Source organism: Rhinolophus sinicus, linkage group LG01, assembly GCF_036562045.2.
Source record: "Rhinolophus sinicus isolate RSC01 linkage group LG01, ASM3656204v1, whole genome shotgun sequence".
NCBI lineage: Eukaryota > Metazoa > Chordata > Mammalia > Chiroptera > Rhinolophidae > Rhinolophus > Rhinolophus sinicus.
In genome coordinates, this window is record NC_133751.1 from 147,457,449 (window position 1) to 147,480,539 (window position 23,091).

At 36.8% G+C, this 23,091-nt stretch overlaps 1 protein-coding gene across 2 annotated transcripts in view; it reads right to left on the reverse strand.

Moving 5' to 3' along the window:
* LY75 (lymphocyte antigen 75) overlaps positions 1-23,091 on the reverse strand; it is a 110,339-nt gene that overhangs the window by 71,353 nt on the left and 15,895 nt on the right. For both annotated transcript variants that reach the window (XM_019727252.2, XM_019727249.2), the window contains exons 5-16: positions 21,206-21,316; positions 19,288-19,428; positions 16,941-17,132; positions 15,738-15,895; positions 14,168-14,278; positions 13,521-13,609; positions 13,205-13,374; positions 10,998-11,197; positions 9,418-9,560; positions 3,665-3,746; positions 2,660-2,728; positions 252-363 (exon numbers count right to left, since the gene is read on the reverse strand). In XM_019727252.2, the coding sequence (XP_019582811.2) occupies positions 252-363; positions 2,660-2,728; positions 3,665-3,746; positions 9,418-9,560; positions 10,998-11,197; positions 13,205-13,374; positions 13,521-13,609; positions 14,168-14,278; positions 15,738-15,895; positions 16,941-17,132; positions 19,288-19,428; positions 21,206-21,316 (1,578 nt within the window). The remainder of the gene's footprint in view (positions 1-251; positions 364-2,659; positions 2,729-3,664; positions 3,747-9,417; positions 9,561-10,997; positions 11,198-13,204; positions 13,375-13,520; positions 13,610-14,167; positions 14,279-15,737; positions 15,896-16,940; positions 17,133-19,287; positions 19,429-21,205; positions 21,317-23,091) is intronic.

Here is a 23,091-nt window from a genome sequence, read left to right on the forward strand (position 1 = left end):
AGACTGAATTTTGTGGGGCCTATGCTATAGCTGTTTTAGTGGCAACCAAAAAGGCAGATCTGTTAAATATTCATAAAGTATTATTAGCAGGTATTCTGCCTTACAGCAGGGAAGTCACAAAGGAAGACGAGATGGATAAATACAGCTAATAAAGTACTAATAAGTAAATGAATATACCTTTAAACACCATAATTATAGACTACAATCCTCTCTTAGGTACTTTTGGCTCAGCATGCTCAATGTTCACTTACCTTTTGGAATCTGGCACATCCATTCAAGTTTTGTATCACAAGCAAAAGGCCTTAAATACACATATTCTCTGTCAGAGAAATACCACCTTCTTCGCCATGGCCTATCCGTGACCTAAAGGAGGAAGAGGATTACACAATATTTTGAAGTTGATGCACTAAACTGTACGCCCTATGGTCTTTTAACTGTATTTTAGCTCCAGCACCTAAGATATTTGTTTAATGAATGAATGAAGTGTTGGAACAGTAACAGCCTAAGCACGAGCCTTCAAAGGGTCTGGCACAGGGAATATATCATAAGGTCATGTTTATGTCCAAAATGCAAATTATTGTGGGTGTTTTTTTTTCTTTTCTGTTTTTGTTGATATGAAATTGTAGAATCTCACACCTTTAAATTTGGGAAAGATCATGTTAGAAAAGAATATTTGGTTCAGTGGTTTCCAAACACCTGGCTGTATTAAAGCAGATCTATGAAAAGTGACATAAAAGTCTGGCCTTAGGGGCCCAGGCTCCTTCTCTGACGTTGCTCTTTATTCTTAGGATGTTACCCTCCTCCACATGGTCCAAGATAGCAGTTGACAAATTCCAGCCAGCAAGCAGGGGTGTAAGGAATGGGGACGGCATGACCTGGGAGGATTAGCCATTACTTTTTGGACTATTTTCTCTTAAGGCCCTGATTCTGGTGGGTGCTGTGGCAGGTGAGGTAAGTTTCTCCTAAAACACTGCCCTGGCTGGCCTTATTCCGGATGCAGGCTGCATCAGGGTCTCTCTTATCTAGTTTTTGGTAGTTTTTTCCACCTTTTCTCACCTGAAGACTCTCCTTACATAGAACATATTGCATCAGTGTTCTGGAAATTTCACGAGCTGTCTGAAGTTTTCACCTTGTCATGTGTTAAATTGAGAATTCTATAAAAATGGCATGATACCATGCAGTAATGCTTTACCGTGGCCTTCTCAGTTCTCGTCCGACCTTCCTATAACATTTCTGGTCAATTGCTGTCTTGAATCTCTTTCTTGGGCTTACATAGCAAAACAGATATTATCTAGATGTCTCTTCCTTCCTTATCTTCTTACATTTTATGTGTTGGTCATTCCCTCAAATCTACTTCTTGGCCCTTCGCGCTTTCTGTTTATGTACATTTTCCTTTCAAATCTAGTCTTTTGCTTTCTACTTACTATAGGATATTTCTTACAGTTAGCTTGGATTCAAAATATCTAAATTACAATGCACTCTTTTCCCATAAGCCAGCACCCCTTTTTATTGTTTCTATAAATGTCTAGTCATAAAGCATAGAGGACCCAGACACGTGGATTTAAATTTTAGTTCTGTAACCACATACACCACTCAGTGTGCAAATGTCTTCCTTGTAAGATGAATTTGGTATCAGTACCTACCTCACAAGGTGGTTTAAGTATTAAGTGAAATAATTTATGTGACACGCCTAGCATAGCACTGCCTAGCTCATGAGTTAACAAGTATTAATGGCTGCTATCATCATCATCTTTACCACAATGACCATCATTCTTCTCCCCTGACACTCTTGCTTTTCCATGTAATTTATACATCGTCTGCCATAACCCTTGTAATTGCTTATTTACTTGTATTTATCTTCTACTAGACTGTAAGTTCTGTGAAGACAACGACTGTTTTCTACCTTGTCATAGATGTGTCCCCAGAGCATGCAGACTGCTTGGACATACTACTTATGGAATGAATACACAAGTGAATTCTGCAAAGGGAGATGCCTAACTGGTCTTTTATGTCTTCTGTTCCGATTTGTTGCATTTTGAAAACCTGTCTTCAAGATGAATTTTCTCATACCCACTTTAGTTTATGTCAAAAACCTTTCAATAATCCATTGCCTACCAAAAAACAGCACAAACTCCTTAACCTGGCAGCGATCTAATTTCCCAACTTTGTTTTCAACCAAAACACCAATGAAAACTTCTTGATCTGTCTTCTGTTCTGCTCACGGCCTTAGCCTCTCCGTTCCACTCCTACGTTACCTTACACAACTTCCTCATACCATTTCCGTATTAGAAAACCTAACCCTATCCTACCTGACCAAACCTCATCCCTCCTTAAGGCCCAATTCAAGTCCCACCTCTTTCTGGAAATAGGCCACAGGCATCACTTTCTCTTCTGTGTTTCATTAGCCGCTTCCTCAACCCACTTACTTGGAGTTTATTACTACATAGTAATAAGAGTTGTCTTTCTTGAATATGAATTTTATCTTCTCAAATTAAGTATAAATTAGGTTCCCTGAGGGCCGGGCCATGGGTATATGTCTTACTTCCCATCACACCTCCTATCATGCTCCATACACAAACGGATCATGGATCCGTTGCCTGAATGCACGCGATGCCAGCTTTAGTTTTAAAATATGCAGATTGTCCAGCATTGTACTGACCTTGACAGCAGCACAATCTCTGATATCATAATCCTGCTGAAACTCATTTTCCATGATAATCGTAGACACCTTAAAAGACAAGAGAGGCTTGAGAATTCAAGACTGATGTATAAATATTTGCAATTTAGATGTAATTTAGGCAGCTTTAATAACCCAAATGCATTCCTATGCCATGGAAGGAAAACTTTTTCATCTCTTTTTTTTATATCAGGATGCTAAATCATGAGAGGACTTAGAAAATGTCATAATGTCAACAGTTTCCAAATAAAGGAAGCTGCAGTTTTGGAAGTGGAGGGGTAACAGTGTATTAAGTTCATGGTTAGAGTCACAGAATCAGGAACTTGCAAAAGACTTTTTTTTCTCTCCCTTTTTTGCATCTGTTGAAATGCTGGTTATTCGATGACCTATTCTCAGATGTGCTGCAATTCTAAAATGAAAGTCAAGGGATTTTACGTTTGGAAAGAATACACACTGAATTAACACAATTGTAGCAAGGAGCAAATATTTAATATCTGAGAATAATCCATCCCTGTAAGTATCACCTAAAACTTCTCTTTAGGGTAATGTAAATATTTGAAATAATATTTAAGGACATTTTAAGGTACCTTCAAATAAATCATTTCTCCCAATAAAGATACTTCATTTTTTACATAACCCTTATATTTTTAGATAATAAAAATAAAAGCTTCTCCTTATGAAAAAAAAAAGAAAAAGAAAAAAATCAGTTGTACCACCCCAAGATGACCACAATATCTGAATATCTATATTTTTATATTTTTGGACTATATATAGAGAGGCTATACTTATGTTTGTTTTTTTAAAAATAACAATTAGATTAGTAATTTCCCTCCCCCCACACTTCAGATTTGTGAATCTATTTCATTTCAATAAAGATACAAAATTAAGTTAATGGTTGTATGTGGATATATTATTTAACAATCAACTACCTTGTTATTGAAACAAATACTCTTTCCATATTATCCCAAATAAAAAAGTTAAACTTACTGGTGTGCGATCGCTCCATTGCCAGGCTCCTTGCAAGTCAGGGCTCCTTTTGTTCAAACCTATCCACAGCCAACGCTCATTACTACGTAAAAAGGAAGTGTTGAATAAATCTGAGCACAACATTTGGCAAAAATATTTAGCATTCACCATATCTAAAATGCTTAGGACATATATGTTTATTCAGTTTATTTCAGTCACAAACTGAAACGCATTGTTTCAAGCTATGTAAAGAAGTCTTCTGAAATGAAACTGAACCCTAAATATGGGGTAACTATCAAAAAAGTACTCCATTTTATAAAATTAAATTTTAAGTTCTTTCCTTCACATAAAGGCAAAAACTATGCTGCTTTGAACTTAAGAGGGAAAAAAAGTGTATGATTATTCCAAAACTTCTACTGCAGAGCTTCAATATTAGACAATGTTTTCAGTTACAGTCAAATACAACAACAGCATTTCCTTAAAGCGTCTGTCCATAACACTAGCAAATCTTTTCTTTAAAATGCAGAACACACCATTTGGCTAAATTTTTATTAAATAAGATTTTAAAAATGTATTTAATTCCCACTGCTCATTCAGTTTAAAGTAAACAAGTATTTTCTAAATGCCAAACTCTATGGGCTACGCCAGAGCAATATAATTAAGCAATCGCTTAAGTGATTATATTTAACACTCATAACTACTATACCTCTACGTACAAGGCACTGAGCCACGTGCAATGGTGATACAAGACCTAATATCCACCCTCAAATTGCACAAAAACTAGTCAAGGAGACAAGATACATATGAACAAAGAAAATATAAGACCATTTTTGAAAGACATCAAATGATATAAAATTTGCATACATTGTTGATGCTATAAAAGTTCAGAAACTGAGAGGTCATTGTAGACTGCAGGAAGTCAGGAAACATTTTGTGAGGTTGATAGGACAAAAGACAGTCTTCAAACAATGGCTAATGTTTCTTTTGAGCCATAATCTGAGTGTTTATCATGTGCCAGTATTCAGATTGGCTGAGAGGAAAAAGGACAGGTATTCCAAGGAAGAATATATACAAGAACACATAGAGGCAGGGACATACATTGTAAGTGACCCCTTTCCCTCAATGAAATGTATGCTCTAGCCAGGGAGATATTGCCAATATAAATAAAATGATAACCATGAAAAAATTTTCTCTACTTCTAACCCAACTTGAAAATATTCTCTAAAATGTATTACACTTTCTAGGCCTTAAAAAGTGGACCATTTTCCATGTAATTTTTTAGGTGATGTTAGTTTCTTTCCATATAACTTAACCTTCTGATTGCATATACTATGTATCATCAGTACATATGAGTGTTTATTATATATGCATAACAATGTATGTGTTATATGGACATAAATAAAACACATATTAGAGAAGGGATAGGATCAGAATCTAAAATTAATTCTTACTCTCAAGTTAGTAGAATATATGGAATATATGGAATGTACAGCTACAAGACCACTGGGAAATACAAGAAGTCTGCCTTTAAAAATTTTGCTACAGTGTTTCCCTGAAAATAAGACCTAGTCAGGCCATCAGCTCTAATGCATCTTTTGGAGCAAAAATTAATATAAGACCTGGTGTTATGTTATGTTATATCATATTATACCCGGTATTATATTATATTATACTGGGTCTTATATTAATTTTTGCTCCAAAAGACACATTAGAGCTGATGGTTCGGCTAGGTCTTACTTTCGGGGAAACACGGTAGTAAATCAAAGGCTAGAACAAATTTAATTTTACATTAATTCCTCATTTTTTAAATGAAATAATTGCTTTACTTCTTTCCTCTATCAACATTCCCTCATATTTTAATACCAATGAGCACTTTTCCATCTTTTCAACTTCTAGCTTTTCAACTGACTGCAATAGAATGAGAGGATTGTCTCCTTTCAGTTTTTATTGTTATACTGTTTTGTTTCATCGAGAAAGATCACCAGTTTGTAGACCTAAAATAAATGCAGTGTAGACAAAGCCCAGTTTGATTTTAGTAGCCATTGGAGAACTTTTCAGTTTGTGTCTTCGACCAATCAGAGCTTTCTTACAGCCTCCCAAATTTATCATTCTTCCTAATTGTGGGATAGCTAAACCACAGGGTCTAGGTAACTGGCATATACAGTATAATTAAAGTCAGAAAGCTAAAATAAAGAGGAGGTTAAGTTTTGGGGAATTTGTGCATAATTTTTAGTTTCTCTAAAATAAGCACTAGATATTTTATCTTCTTCACACTATCAACAGTACAACCTGAAAAATGATCACAGGTCACTTGTCACATGCATTTATTCTAGTCAGTTCCACAGGAAGGCTCTTTAGAGATCTTTCCCCAACCTGTCCATCTAATTCTCTCTTAGCTCCAACTTTCCCACTTAGAAACCTCTGCTTTCAAGCCCATTTTTCCCTTCTCTGCTGCATCTCAAGAGAACAGTTTCCTTAGAGAGCTGAGTTTGCCCTATCGTCCAATTTTTCTAATCTTCACTACTTTCTGAGATTGAACTTCATTTCAATCCAGACATTTATAGTTTTCAGCTTCCATTTCAAGAAATTCATTAGTGTGTTATAAATAAATAGTAGCCACTTGTGTTTTGTTTTGTTTTGTTTCTGTGTGGTAGAAGGTAGAAAATATTTCCTCAATTATAGCTTTTCCTGGTTTGACTTGATTTATCTATAGGCAGATAAAGAAATTGGGAATCATGTTAATCATTGCACAACTCTAATATGGATTTTAGAAAATTTGAGAAAAAAAAATTGGTTGTAACTAGAGAATCAAATCAATTGAAATTTTCTCTCTATGAATTTCTTCCACTGTAAGCACTAGGTAGACAATTTTAAGGCTGTCAGGCTCAGAAGGCATTGCATAAAAGGTTATTATGTGTATTTGTGTTCAAATTCCTACTCTCAATCAAATTTCCTGTTGCATTTGGTTCCTAAAAAACATATCTCAGCCATAACCTGCAATAAATACTATTTGATGAGGGTGTGCTTAGTCTGCAAAGCCTTAGATTTATATCTAAATCCATTCATGCCACATCACAGGAGGTAGAGCACACGGCAGCAATGGCACTGCAAACAAGGCTTTCTTCTCTAATCCTATGACTATTTTTCTTCTACAGTGGCTTTCCCTGGTGGGCTGCCATTAACAGTTGCAAAGATCTTAAAGCCTTAATGACTTGGTGCAGCATGAATCCTTTTCATTGAAACACAAATAGAGATGTGGGTGGAACGTAGATTGTGAGAAGTATACAGTAATCTGATTTAACTCCTTGCCATGCAACACACAATTTGGGCAATGGACACCTTGCTGAGAAAGGTCAATTCCTGCAATAAAAAGCTAAGGTGTTCAAAGAGTAAGCTTTAGAATCATTTTCTCATATAAATAGGTTGGCTTCCTTCCGTTCCTTCAAGTCATGGTCACAATTTTGCTTTTAGAATATGGTGTCTTCCTAAGTACAGAATGGGCAAATGATCTCTTTATTAATGGAGAGCATATTAAGCAGACAACACAGTCTGTTTAACATGGCAATGTGTTAACTGCTGGATTAAGAATATAATAAAATATGGCCCCGATGAGTAAAAGGATTATGATTTGTTTTTTCTTTGTGCTTTCCTGTTTTCTAAATTCAGTATATATTATTTTTGTGATCAGAGAAAAAGTTAAACATTGTACATTGTAAGTTACACTAAATGTTAACTCTGTTTATAATTGGGAACTAGGATTTTTTTTTCATTGTTTTTTATATTTCACAAACTTTACATAATGAACTTGTACTACTTTTTAATTGGGGGTGGAAGGAACCTCAGCAAGTATGGTCAGAACAAATCAAGAAAGATTCCTTAATTATCTCAGACTTCAGCTTTGTTTTCTAGTGTGATCTATTTCATATATAGAAGCTCTAAAGGATCATTTATATCATATGATATTTCATTTTCCAGCAGTTGATTCCCACCAATAGCTACAACCTCATTGCTTAGTAGTTATCTATGGCTCCCTGTTCTTCTCAAAGTTTCCTCACCACTTGGTTGATGTTGTTCAAAATCCAGTTTGTTTATGTCAGTATTTACTGAAAAATACTTTTCTAGACACACAATATTGTGTGTGTTACATTTGAGATCTAGGGGCCAGTAAGTTGTTCTGCTTCAAATTCTCCCTTCTGGGAGGATGAACAGGGCATTAGAAAGGCCATGTTCCAGAGGCAGCTACCACAAGGCCTTGTGTCATCCAAAGCCACCACACCTGAGGCTTTGGTCATTAACATAGTGAATGTCAGAAATGGGTTATATCAGCAAAATGAGAAGCTTGTAAATCAGCAGGATGTTAGAAATGCACGCTCCCTGGTGAAATGGAAGTTATTCAAGGTATGAGGAATGGCTAAAATCTTTAGAGATACTCTCACCCTTCATGAAAGGGTACTAGAATCTGGTGAGGCTGGTAGCCTATTAGAAATGGATCTGGGGCTTCAGCTCCAAATGGACCCATGTCCTGTCACTGGGACAGGTGATTGGAACTGCCTGATGCCAACTATTCGTGGATTCTTGGAAGAAATCCTACATTGTCAAGGTGTGTAATTCTGAGGCATTATTATATAGTGCGTTAAGAAATTGGGTTCTAATGGGTTTAAATATTGGATCTTTTCCTTCCTAGCTATATAATCCTGGGCAAGTTTTCTCTGTGTCTCTTCTCATTGAGATAAAATGGGTGTAGTAATAGTACCTGCCTCATAGGTTGCTGTAAGGATTAAATCAGCTAATAGAAAACACTTAGGACATTATCTGGTACATAATAAACATTATGTAAGTGTTTGTTATTATATCAGTCATTAGTATTTACTTTTTGAAGTCTAGCCATGAGCTTGGTAATTCTTTGTGCTATTGATGACAGGCTTTGATATCAGAATTAGACTAGTTTGTGAAAAAAAACAACAACAGATACTAGCTTCAGTTTCTATGTAATAGAATACAAGCTCTTGCTTGTACTATTGAAATACATGGTAACAATCTCTTTTGTAAAATGTGAAGGAGTTCACATGTAGAACCATGTAGTTCCCACTTCTTTTTGAAGATATTCTTTGTCAACTTTTTCAATTACTTCCATGGCTATTGGATTATTGGGTTTCTACTCAGCAACTCAATTGTATAATAATTTGTATTCCCCTAGAAATTATTCATAATTGTATGTATAATAGTATAGAATTATGTATAGTATTCTTATCAATTACAAAATTTCTCCATGAAATGGGTTTTATAATCCTTTACTGAGGATTCATTGTAAGTATCTGTTTTCTTTTTTTATTTTCATGATTTAATCATCAGTAGTTTTTTCCCCCCCTGCATATTCTGGTCTCACACCCTTTTTTATGTTCTGTTTTCCCTGGCTCCTTCTCCTACATTACCTTTCAAAATATTATTGTTTCTTCCAAGAACATTTTTTCCAATTACACATCCCAGAAACACTTTCTCCTTCTTCTGAATTCCCATGGTTCCTCCTTATCTAGGTGCTAGATTTTTCACCGCACTTTTCTTATCCCTACTGTTGGACTTTATTATGCTATGCAAAGGATGGTGTCTCTGTCTCCGTCATCTTTGAATCTGTCAAAGTATCATGCACATAAAAATACTTGATGTTCAATGACTGCTAAGCACTCAAGGACCCTTTTAGATAATAAAACACATCAATTCTGAATACCTAGAAGACATCTAATTTAGCATAGAAGACCTCATGCTAAAAGTATTACCTGAACTGGTCCATTAAAAAGTGAGCAAATGTCTTTATTTCATCCATATGATGGAAGCTAGGAAGATGTCCTCCAAGGGCTTCGCAGAATCTCTCAGCTTCTTCCCAGTTCCTCTTTCTTACAATTCTTTCTATATGAAATAGCTTAAGAAGATACAATGTTAATTTGTTTTCTGGTGTAATCAGAAAATAGTCATCATTTTAAAGTCAATTGTAATCAAATGTATGGGCCCCTGAAATGGATTCTTATAGGTGTAATGATGTAGGTACATGTGCATATATTGTGTCACAGACAAATCCAGCTGAAAGCATCACGAAAGGCCAGCCCAAGTGCTAGTCACTGTTGCCAGAGGGATGACCCTCATCAGCCGGGATGGGGAATTGCTCCAACAAGATGCCATGTTTTCCTGCATTCCTAGGACATTGAGAGATCAACTGAGGCCATAAAAGATGCATATGAATGGTTTGGGAGGAAACTTCTGCAAAGAAATGTGTTAACAATACAATTTGGAACATAATACACTGCGCCCTGCACAAGTACAGTATTATCTTCTGATGAAGAAGAATCAAAGGGCAGACTGCACTCGCGTGCGAACATTGACAGAAGGTGGCATAGCAAAACTTGCCACTTCGGATTGTCTCTCTGGTTTGTGATGACTAATTTTATGCCAAAAAAACCACAGTCATTGCAAAAGAAGGAAGAGCAGATGACGCAATGGTAGATTGAATTATTGGTTGCAATTCTTCAGTTTCCTGTGACATAATTATATATTCTTGCATGGCCTCCAGGTGGGTGAAGTATACTTCCCTGTGTGTTGACTTGGGGCTCCGCCATGTGATTTGCTGTGATCAATGGGACGTTAGTGAAAGTAAAGTGAACAGAGGCTGAAATGTGCTCACATGGCTGGACTTGCCTCTCAGTGATTGACCGTGAGAACAACCCCCGATAGCTGCTGCCCATTCAGCTGGGTCAAAATGAGACCCAAATTGAAGGGCAGCAGAACCCAACTCAGAGCCTGGAGCCCAGCATAGCCAACCTGCAATTGAAAGCAGAGCTGACCATTTAAGCCCAAACTTGATCAACCAAACCCTCTCTGACCCAGAGATCTGGTTACATGAGACTAAATGTTTATTGTCATAGCCACTGAATTTTGAGGTGGTATGTAATGATTTCTTTGTGGGAACAGTTGACTGATACAGACACTAAAACAAATTTTTTTACATTGTAAAAACTGATAGAACTCTTTCTTTGATAACAAGAATTAGAGGGATATAAAAACCATAATCAAAGTGTCAGCATAGCATGAAGCTCACCCAGCTTCCCAGAAAGAAAGAACCCTAGGAAAGAGCCAGTTCTGACTCTGGCCCTGCTCTTTTGGGTAGGAGATGACTTTATGTGGGGATGAGCTGTGTGACGCCAGAGGTTCAATGTCAGATGCCCTCCCAGACGAGGACTCTGTGCTCCCAAACACTTTGGTAGTGACATTCGTGTCTGGAGAGGAGCATAATTTGTACAAGGTAATGGACTAGGGTAGTACATAGATAACTTTATTAAGGAACTGAACAAGAATGTTACTTTACCTTATAACAAGAAAGACCGGAGGGGAAATTATGCCAGCCTTCAGGACAGGCGTCTTCAGGCTTAGGAGGTGCTTCTTCAGACTCAACAGGCCCACTGATTTTCTTGCAAATTGAAAGTGCTCTGAAGCTTCTGCAATCTTTCACCTCCCACTTCCCCAAAGACTTTCCAGTAGCCATAGCCACACACCCGCCTGGAAAAGCTGCAGTTGAATCGGAAAGTTTAATTAAAAACTACATTTTAAAATTAAACCTGAAACATTTTCCAGTGCCCTTACTCTTTATGTGAGCCATGGTGGAGAGAAAGAATAGGAGAGAAATGTGTTCTTCATAATGATGATGATGTGATGACGACAGTAATATAGAGAAGTGTTTGCTACTTGCCAGGTTCTATTCTAAGAGGATTAAATGAATTGAATCCTCATGAAAAACCTATCGAGTGGATTCTATTGTCATACCGAGGTACAGTAAGGAACAGTGATTTGCCCAAGGTCAAACATTAGTAAGTGGTTGATCCAGGACCGGAATCCAGGCGGTCTGTGTGCAGAGCTATACCCTAAACCACTATGCTGCTCAGGATAGCTTAAGCGGTTCATATCAGCTTTGAGCCACTTTGAACAGTTTTTAAGCAACTCAGTAACCCTCAAAACAAAATACTTCAAGATCCAGATGTAAACGAAGGGCTGGCAGAGGAGGGATGTATGTGTTTACTATTTATTTTATGGCAGCCAGAATTTTATTTATTCACAGAAACATTAAAAGATAGTTTGTATTATAGAATCCATTTTCCAGATAAGAATAAGTGACTTGCTCACAATCATAGTGAATGGTAGAGTCAGGACTCAAACCTACAAAGTGCCATGTTCCCTTTCCGTTACACCACAGCGGACCAGGGTGACAGCATACATCAGAAGTAATGAGGACAACTTCTGTCCCACCAAATAGAGACCCTGTATGGTCTCATGTCTCATAGTTATACATCGACAGAGAGAGGAACAGGGAACTGGGAAGATAGCAACCTGTGTTACCTTGGATGGTGTCCTATTTTTCCTCTGTTCTACCCATGGCTTGTCTATTATTATAGATCAGGCTGGTTGAAGCTGGGAGTAATAATGGTAAAAGAGCTTAATGTCCATCTTTCTGGCTATAGGACTGAGAGAATAGACCTTGTAGCTACTTCCTGAGCATCTCTCCAACCACATGAAGAATGTAACATGGACTCTAAGATGTTTGAGTGTATAAAAGAAATCACATGTATTTTACATGATTGAATATTTTAGTTTAAGATGAGATTTAATGAACCAGGATTAATATCTGTATCTCCATTTTCTCCTAGTAAAAATATGATTTTTGTTATCAATACCACTCACATTTATGACGATGACCCCATGTGTTACAAATTTTGTGGGCATTCTCTATTTCAAATATTGTATTTAATGATACACTCACATGTTTTAATTTCTATATTATGAAAATTAGTCTTCATAATCACATTGTATAAAGACAAAAAAGTATAAATAAAAGGGAGAAAAGTTGAATCCTTCATAACTGGTGTCTTATACAAAGCCAAAATCCTCTAAAAAGCATTGGATTAGAAATCAGGAGATTTGGATTTTAGTAATTCAATAACCAGGTAACCTTTGTCAAGTAAATCACCTGTCTAGCTTATTTTCTCAGCTCTGAAAACAGAAGGGACTTCTGAGGTCCTTTCCAGCTCAAATGTTCTGATTCTATGGCTACTTGCAGTCAATGCTTTAGGCTGGTTAAAGGAGGATGAACTAACTTTCAGAATAAATAATCCCTACACTATATTGTCTCCTTACTTTTCATCCATTGAGGATAATAGAAATATACACATTCAATTTGGGAGAAAGAAGTTAAGAATCAGAGAGATGAAAATATAAAGTGCCTCACAATGAAGCTTCTAGATTCTGCTTGATACTTATATGGAAAAGATAAAAAACAAACACTGAGGTTTCTCGCTCTATTCCATTAGCGAGAACTGTTTTCTAGCTTCTTTTACTGGGATATTCCCATGGATTTCATAGGGAAGACACAATCACTGCTTCTACTTATGATCCCAGATAGACTCTAGACGTGAAGGTCATAAATTCCCTCACGTTTCAAAGGTAAGTGAAGAACATATTTGGGAGTATGCTGTATTTCACAGGTCCCTGTATTTTTATTACTTAAAAGGCTAAGACACATACCTGGCTCAAGAATATTCCAGTTGGAAAAGGTTACAGACCGCTTTACTCCACCAACACTTGCCCAACTGTACTCTCCACGTGAACCTACATCTCTCAGGCCAGTCCAGAAGTATTTTCCTGGAGCTGTAGTATACTTTTTAATCATATCATTCAGGTATTCTTGTTCAAATCTATAAAACAAGAGTCAAATTAGTAGGTGTTTTTACATTGACTAAATTATTATATAAATTAAAGATGCACTTTTTCTTAGGAAGATTATTTAGCAAAGGAACTCAGAGTTAAACGTTCAGTAGGACATGTTTATTGATGGGCACACCTGCTAGTTATAGTCAAATTGCAGTTGGTTCCAAAAGGGACCTCATCCTTGTAAATCTTGTAACAGATTTCTCCATGTCTCTTCCAGCCCTAAATCAGAGGAGAAATATTATCAAACTGTCTTCCAAACTTGATGACATCCCCTTTGACAAGCAAGGTTCTTCTACACTACTAACACCTCACAACTTATGGAAATTAAGGCAATGGCCAGGGAATTCATACATGTGATGGGGATGGGGCACAATTTCATAGATAATCTCCACAAGACTATGAACCTGCGTCAGACAGCAGGTGTGACTTAGTTTTCTTGGCCCCCAGTGCCTTGCTCATCATAAAAGGATAATGTTGTTGGTTGAATTATTTTTGAACAGGAATAACATAAGTGAGGGAAGTAAATATACCAGCATTGAGGATAGTAATCTCATACATTTTTATAGAAATTCATGAATAGGTAACTCTTTTCCCCAAAACTCTTTTTTGTTCTGTAAGAACACCAGTATTCACTGCACTCTGACTTGCTCTAATGTAGATGAAGAGAAGCTAGTAATTCTTCTATTTGCCAAGTCTGAACTGTTTAAGTCTCAACTACCATCCCTAACCAAGGAGGTGTAATACTGCTTAGAAAATGTTTGTAGAGGTTTTACATACCTCATTTGGAGGACACATCTTATCAGATCTTGCATCACTTATTTGTTCTCCCTTTTTCTTACATACGTAGTTAAGTTTCTCTTCACATGATTGGACTTTCCACTGACCTAGCTTTTAAAAAAAAGAAAAAAAAAATTTCCCACAAGAGACATTACTTGCCATATATTTAGAATTGAACTCTAAGTTATTTTTAGTCACGATAGTTTCAGCTCACAAAACTAGGAAGTGGGGCGAGGGGAAGGAGGAGGAGAGAAAGAATACAAATGAATAATGAAATATGAGAACATACTCCTAGAAAATGCTACCCAACAGGCTTGCGTTATTTCAGAATCACCTCAAGGTCACAATGCGGATGAATTTCATTTTCTTATAAGAGCAGCAATAAAACCATCAAAGGATATTTAGTACGCATGTCGGAGAGAGAACTCAGCCCACAAATCATTGCCAGTGTTCTAGTCTTCTTCCATATGACATGGCCAAAGATGATCCACAGGTTAAACACTTTTGGGCATGTCAACTAACCTGCCTGTCTCCGTTTCCTCATATGTGAAATGATGGTTAGAATAGCCACTCTTCAAGAATTCTAGAATCAAAAGTATCTTCCAACTCTACTTCAGCTTAGATTTCAGTCCTCTTTCAAATATACTACTTAACATATATTTTGCTTAATTGACTAAGTCATCCTGTTTTCTTCAAATTAAATTTCAATAAGTCAATTGTGATAAAGTTTCCGAGAACTGAACTTTCTAGTTGGACATTTGGAATGCTGCCTAGGTATGCTATCAGTTTCCTCTTTTGTATGGGAAGTCATTTTCTATCTTCGATACTCTTCTAAAGACATCTTAGCTATTCTTTAAAGTAGAATACCAAATGTGACAACCTTCTAAATTAATCTTTGGCACCTTTCCAAATACATCTTCACCCTTGAAACACTTCTAAATACACATACTCCTTAATGCTTCCACTTAAGTCTCTCTAGAATTTTGGGTGACACAACCAGCCTCCTAAACAATTAGGAGTCCATAGGAAAGTGATACAAACAAAATACAGAGGTACATAATGTCCTTTCTGCTCAAGATACAGCTTATTTTGGACTCTTAACTGAAGCATGTTCAACAAATGTTTAAGCATTCTGCATGAGTAGAATATTCTCTGAACAAAGTTAGACCTAATTTTTTAATAAACATATTTTTTTTCACTGCTCAAAGTAGGATTAATATAAAACTTAACCCGAACATGAATTCAGAAGATCAGATGGCTACGTCTAAATATCATACTGGTGATCCTGAGAGAAAGTGGCTTATTAGAATCAATCTGGCACAAAAATCTGAATCCTAAAGCAATTCTCTTGATCTGTTGCAGAGCTGATACTCTCATACAGGAAGTAGAATGCTTATTTAGTCATTGTTTTATTTACCTTTTCTCAGTAGATACCAGAGAAACAATCTGCAGGGCTTTTACTTTTTATTTTCTTTCCCAGCTTAAACACTAATATCCCAACCAAAGTACTCTTAATAGTATTATCAGGTATAACAATAAGAATATAAATAAACCATTGGAGGTTTCCTACCGTTCCTAAATAGGAAACACAGTTGGGAGTCTTATTGTAAGGAACACTTGGCTCATTCTCATCCCAGTACGTTAGAGTAACTTCAGTACCATCTGACCACTGAAATAAAGCCGGAGTATTTATGTTCTTCAGACCTGTCCATGTTTCTTCTTTGGCATCTAAAAGAAAATGTTTTACTTGTTTGGTTTTACTCAATTACATACTTCAGTATGTACACTGTTCCTGATCTTTATGTTCTGATATGGGGCTTTAAGAGCCTTCATGGTATTCTCTTTTTTCTTTTAAAGTTTTAATTTAGAAGATAGTTCCTTAACTGCCCTGTTAAAATGTGGATAAGTTAGTCAGGCTGAGTGATGAGGGCTTTTCAGGCCACTCCTGCGGGTAGAGCACACAGATGGAACAGCTGTACTATGACCTGTAGGCTGGGTTTCCTGATATCTGATTTTAGATAAATCTTGCTTTATGGGGAATAATAAACTTATACAAATACAATCATAAATATCCCAATTAGAGTAAGAATATTGTCCATCAGACGGCTACATGTAAATATCACACTGGTGGTCCTGAGAGAAAGCAGCTTATTAGAATCAACTTAGCACAAGAATCTGGCGCAATTCTCTTTATCTGTTTCAGACCAGAACAGAGACTCTCAGACAGGAAGTGGATTGCTTATTTAGTAACCGGAAGGAATATCCTGCCTTCCCAGGTAAAACAATTGGCACCATACCGACACAGAATAGGTATCTACTATTAGCCATTACTATTAGTGAATCCTGGGAGGAGGTTATAATACTGCCAGTGGAGTGTATTTTTGTTCTTTAGTCTTGAGCTTTCAAATAATTACAAAAGTGAAATAATCATCACTTAAGTGTTTGGAGAACTTAATAATCATTTAACTTAGGAGAAGAGGGAAATGATTCAATCAATGGCTGTACTGTCAAATTGGTAGCCACTAGGTACCAATGTGGTTATTTATATTTGTAAATTAATTAAAATTAAATGAAACTAATTTCCCCGAGCTACATTTCAAGTGCTCCAAAGCTACAAGTGGCTGGTGTATTGGACAGCACTGCAGAAGATTCTATTGGCCAGAGCTGATCTATAAGGATCAAACTGTAAGCTTTTCATTCCTGCAAAGAGTCTGAAAATAGGGATATTTTAAAATGTTTTAAACCTCTCAAATAGGATATTTTAAAAACTTACCCCCATTATGGAGTTTTGTCACAACCACTTCCACATCTGCTAAAGAATGAATGCTGATGAGGTCACTGCTGAACTTCTTGCATTTCATATGTGCGTTATCCCAAGAATCACTTTCATTTACCAGCAGATAGCAAAATCCATTATTTGGCAGCCAGTCTGCACCACAGCGGGTATCTGAATCTGTCCAAACATCTGGGGGGAAAGCAGCTATTTATATTCCAGTACAGTTACGTCTACTTTGAATCAGTAACATTACAAATTCTTCTTTCTTGAATCATAAGGTTTCTGGAAAAACTGGGGAATGTAATGTCAGCTAGTACAGTGACATGAGTTTATGGGGTGCCTAATGTCAACACAACATCATAAGAGAGACTGCAAGGATCAGATGATATGACCTTAATGTGATACAAATGTCTATATGGCTGGGCTCAGATGATTTAAGGAGGGGCTGCCCTTAGTTCTAGTGGACAGTAGAAGGTGTGGGGTAAGCCCGTTGCTGACTAATCTCCTCCTTGGTGTGGGATTTGTTAGGTTCCTCTCCAGCTTCTGCCTCTGAAAGATTATGAGTTGAGTCTCCTTTTCATGTATAGTTAGCTCAGCAGGGATATGCATTAATGCTCACTGTCGAACACAGGACGGGCTGACTTAAGGAAAAGAGTAAGAAATTTATACACTCCACATCAGGAGAGGGCAGTGGTGGAGGGAAAGGACAAAGGGCATCTCTGGACCTCTTCTCTTCTCCCCTGCGAGACCTCTAACCATCATGAAATTAGTGATTCTTTGTTTTGGCCATGACAAAACTCACCCAAATGATGGTCAAGAAAGATTAGAAAAAAAGAATGAGGTCTAAAACCGTACAAAATACTTCCACTCTTCTTAACAGAACTAGAAAGTAGTTTGGTGACTCAGATTTCATGGATTTGGAACTGTTTGGGATGTTAAAAAACACAGCATTTTAAAAATGTGGACAGTTTGGTTTCTATAAAAGGATAAAATCCGGGTTCAGCTAGCTTTTCACATTTGCAAGATAACTCAATTAACGTTGAGGTTCTGAAACAGCACTTATTATATTTTACAATTTTGATAAAGGAATGGAGGGGGGGAAAATCACACATAATTGATCTTAAAACCATCATTTTCCTATTCTAGTCTTTGTCTCTATGAATTCATATTTTTATAAGATTAAAATGGTAAGTAGACGTATCACTTTGTTCTGCTCTTTGTATTTTCCTGCTGGTGCAGTTATTTTAGTAAATGCATATTATTCAATCATGTGGAAACATCATGATTTACTTAATTATTGCTACTACAGGGTATTTATTTGACCTATCATTAGCCCCCCTGGTTTATTTTCATTTGTGCTGTCTTTTCTAGTATGCCTTTTGTTACATGAGCTAAATTTAGTTTGAATCAACTTAGAAGATAAGTGTTCATTTTCCCCTCTTATTTTAAAACATACTTCCTTATTCTATACACTTATTTTTTCATCTTAAAGAGATAGCTTTATGCTCCTACCAGTATGTGGATAAGAAAATCTATGTTTTATTCCCTTCCCTCAACATCCCTTAAAGCAAGACATTTTAGAACATCCTGTTTTCCTCTGAGTTTGGAGTCTTAGTTTTTCTTATTCAGTAAGGATTTAATCAAATACCAGGCACTGTGCATGATAGTAAGGGCAATCCCCTCCATTCTTCCAAAGGCTCCTCAGAAAGTTCAGCTGCTCTGTGTCTCTCGTACCCTCCCCGGGAAAATACCTCTCCTCGTCCACATTTTGTCCTTCTGCACCTCTCCTTTTCTACCTGATTAATCAGCACGAAGCCCGAAAGAACCAGCCTGGCAAAGAAGGACCGAGGAGGGCTGGGCGTGGTGGGGCAGGAGGCGGGAAAGCCTGGCCGTCCTTTCTGACGCCTCACAGAGGCAGGTAATAATACATGAGACCTGAATGTGTAGCAGCATCCCCAGGAAGCTTCCTACAACACAGATATGTGGGTCCCACCCTGAGAGCTCCTGGGTCGGTAAATCTGGGGTAGGTCCTGAGAATCTGCATTTCTAACAAATACCGGTGACACTGATGTTTTTGGTCTGGGACTACACTTTGAGAACCATTGCTCTAGTAAAAAACTAGCCACCTTAGAAATATATTTCCTGTCTAGAATATCTCTGCCTTCTTATGGGCATAGACCAAACCAAAGCTTTCCTCATATATAGTTGATTATAGCTAGCCACAGGGGTCAAAATCAGTACTTTTCAGCATTGGCCATATTAGGTGAAAGAAAAGTAGAAGAAATGGATTGATTTGACTTCACAAAACTGTGATTTTAAGAACTACAGGAAGTGAGAAAGATACCTGTTAATTCCTCTGTATTATTTAATGGTTTCTTGCAGATGTAGGGCAGTTGAGCTTCACAGGCAAAACTCTTCCAAAGACCAGATGTGGCATCCATGTTTGCACAGCTTGACCCACCTATGGTAGGTGCACTGGGCATAGCTTAAATGATAAAATTTTCCAACAGTTAAAAGCAAAAGGTTAGAGCCAGAGTGATGGTTAGAAAAGATAATTTGTATTCCTAATATTCTGCTTTTATGGAAACCCATAAAATAGTTAAAAACTTCTGCTAAATTGAAATGTATAAGTCTGAATGATCAATCATGTGCTTAAATATGTCTTTCTTCTAAAATATAGAATCTAGGGGGAAACACTCTGATATACTGTCGTTAATTTAAAAAAACAAACCTCCAACCAAAATTCAAACCTCTGCCCCTAGTCAACATCCATGTCACATCCTGTGGCCAGTAGCTCTTAATCTGCTACTCTATACAAAAAATATACTAATTTATGATTCTGTAATGCCTTTAAGACCTTGAATTAAAGTTTAAATTATATTCAAAGATTCTGCTTACTGAGATAATAGAGAATTTATTTACTAATAATGAAATCTCATTAAAGTAAAATGACCTATTGGTATTTTATTGAACTTAACTCATTTTTTAAAAAAATATGTTCAGAACACTTTTGTATTGAAATTAATGTTAACTTTTAGGTTCTACATTTGTCAGAAGCCTAAGGTTTTATTTTTTGACAAGGTATTATATCTAAATATTGCACATCTCTGTGATAAATCACGAGACACCTTCAGACTTCTTTACCCAGGGCTAAGTTCTTAGAACCTGGAAAATGGACCATTAATAGGGTTAGAAGAATACAGTGGAAATGATGCAGTATGCTTTTAGAAGCAAGATCATTAAGAAATTTTACAGTTTTTGCCTGGTCAACTGCCATCCAAGATACTCGTACCCAACCATTGTGACTGCTAAGCCAGCCACTTGGACAGAGGCCACGTGGACAGAGATGACCGTTCTGCCCTTGGCTATTCTAGACGTCCCAGCCCTGGCTCCAGACATGTACACTCAGTCTTTGCCACTATCTGACTGTATGAAGTCAACTGTATAAAGGACCCCAAGTGACAACCAGCCAGCCAAGCCCATTAAACTCCAGAACGCAATTAGAGAAAAATAACAAATTGTGATTATAAACTGCCTGACTTCATCATTAACTGAAAGTGTAACCCAACTTATCTACACCCCAATTTTCTCATTTGTACAGTGAGGATGACCAGAGAATTGTTGTGTGGATTAAATAAAATTAAATTAGGTAATGTGAAAAAAAGGTATCTAAACCTTCCTTTTGGGAAAAAAAAAAATATTTTGGCTAACTAGGGTTTTATTTGTTTTATTCACTACAGATGTTTCTTTAAGGTATTTATTTGTGGAATATAACTATTATGTTGCCAGTAACTGGGTGCTATAGTGGAAGACCCCAAGAGTTGTAAAATGAGGGAATATTTCCATATTAGAGTTAAATTCCAGATGAAACACAACATGGGTCAGTCATAGATATGTCAAGTCCTCTAAGGGACACAGAATGGCTCCTGGGCCCCGTGGTGGGGTCCATTCTGCTCTTACTTAACCATGTGCGGTTGCTATAAAGGTTAGAGACAAGTGCTCAGTTGTCCATGGTGTGGTTCAACGTGGCCTCATGGTATCAACTAGACTATCACGGCATAATGGCTATAATGGCTGAGCCTAAGAAGGGCTTAGGAAAAAGAATTCTTCTGAGAGTTGTCAAGATTTGAAATTTTTTTAAGTTCTCAGTGAGTGGGCAGCTCGTCCTTACTTACGTGTGTGTGTGTGTGTGTGTGTGTGTGTGTGTGTGTGTATTTATAGCTTTTGCTCTGTGCAGTGTATGTGGAGGAGGGAGCAGTTACCTGGGTCCCAGTTGAGAAAGTTTAATGGCTTCTGATCAGACCATTCCCAGCCTCTAGAAGAATACAACTGATTTAAGCCAATCCAGAAAATTCTTGCAATGCCTTCTTTTTCTGTAAGAATTATACAATTTTAACAAGCGACAAAATTACCTAAGCTATTACCTAAGTCAGATTTAAGTTTCTACTAATAGCATTATCTGACGGCCTCGATTGTAAGGCAGGCATCCCTCCCTGTAGGAGGCTGTCCATCCAACAAGGCAAGTGACGCTGACAGACAACAAAACCTCAGACTATGGAGAAACGCCAAGGCTGATAATTCAGTTCTGCTTTCCCATTAGCTTGTGCAATTCCTTTCTTCTAAGGTAAGACCACAATCTTTCAGAATAGCTGAAATAGCTGTTCAGAATAGCTGTTTCACTACTTGTAATCCTCTTGTCAGAAGGCAGTTATATAACAGGGAGATGTAAAGTACAGCATAGGGAATATAGGCATTATTTTCTAATAACTATGGATGGTGTCAGATGGGTCTTAGACGTATCGAGGTGATCACTTTGTAAGGTTTATAAATGTCTAACCACAATGTTGAACACCTGAAACTAATATAATGTTGTACGTCATCTGTAATTTAAAAATGAATTTTTAAAAAGCAGTTATTTAGAAAAAGCAAAAAAGCAGTTTCCATTGCATGTCTAGATTTTGAAGATCGGATTGTATTCCAGACTGGCAGTTTAAATTCATTAAGCACATATTATTTGTCAGGTACTAAAGATACAAAAATAAGAGTTCCTGCCCTCGTGAGGATTTCAATCTAGTAGACAGATTTTGTGGACCTCCAAAATGGTAAAGTGTTACCAGTACTGTTTCAGAAATATGTACAGAAGCTGTTTGGTATACAGCTCTGAAGTCCAAAGGAGGCATTTAGACTGGAGTTACAGAATTGGAGACCCCCCCCCCACACACACACACACTACAATGGAGATGTATCATTCTATGTTATCAATTGACAACAAGATGCCATCAGTAAAAAATAGAAAGACAGAGAAGCAGAAACAATTTAAATATCAGGCCACTTGCAGATGTGTCAACATGCATATACCCAGAAGCAATGGATGCAATCATGCTAGCATAGGTCCATGTGTATTGGACAAAGAGTGTAAGGAATGTGTGAATTATGGTAAGGATTTTCAAACCACTGCCAAGGAAGTCAACAGGTTCTTATTCAAGAACCTGGTAAGACTTCATTGACACCATGATGAAAGAATGTGTAGATATTCAGGGCCAGGTAGAAGAGATAGAGCAACTGATAAAATGGTCTACAGAAGACAAGACAAGGATGATATTGACAAACAGGAAGAGCTCACAGGTTGGAGTCTCTGTAAATTTGTTAAAATAGTCTCAACAGTAAAACACTTGATAATAATTTCTTAATTACTCCCAGGGAATTATGTATGATGTATTATTGTGCTATATATAGAAAATCTCTATATCTGTATATATACATATGAAATAATTATATTTTATATGTACATTATATTACATACCTATAAACAGTTTTTAAAGTATGGATATGTTTTCTACATGCAAACCACACAGACATATCTGATATACAGGGGGTGCCAAAAAAAAGTATACACATTTTAAGAAAAAAACTGTATTAAAATTGTAATGCTCAATATATACCAATGACAAAAGATGAATACAAGTCATATGTATACATTTTTTTGGCACCCCTGGTATATTTTGTTCCATTATATATATCAGATATAGCTGTATGATTTGCATGTAGAAAAGTGTATCCACACATTACTTTTTATTTAGATCTATATCTATGTGATTTGTACAGAGAAAACCATATCCACACTTTACCTTATATACATATCCATATG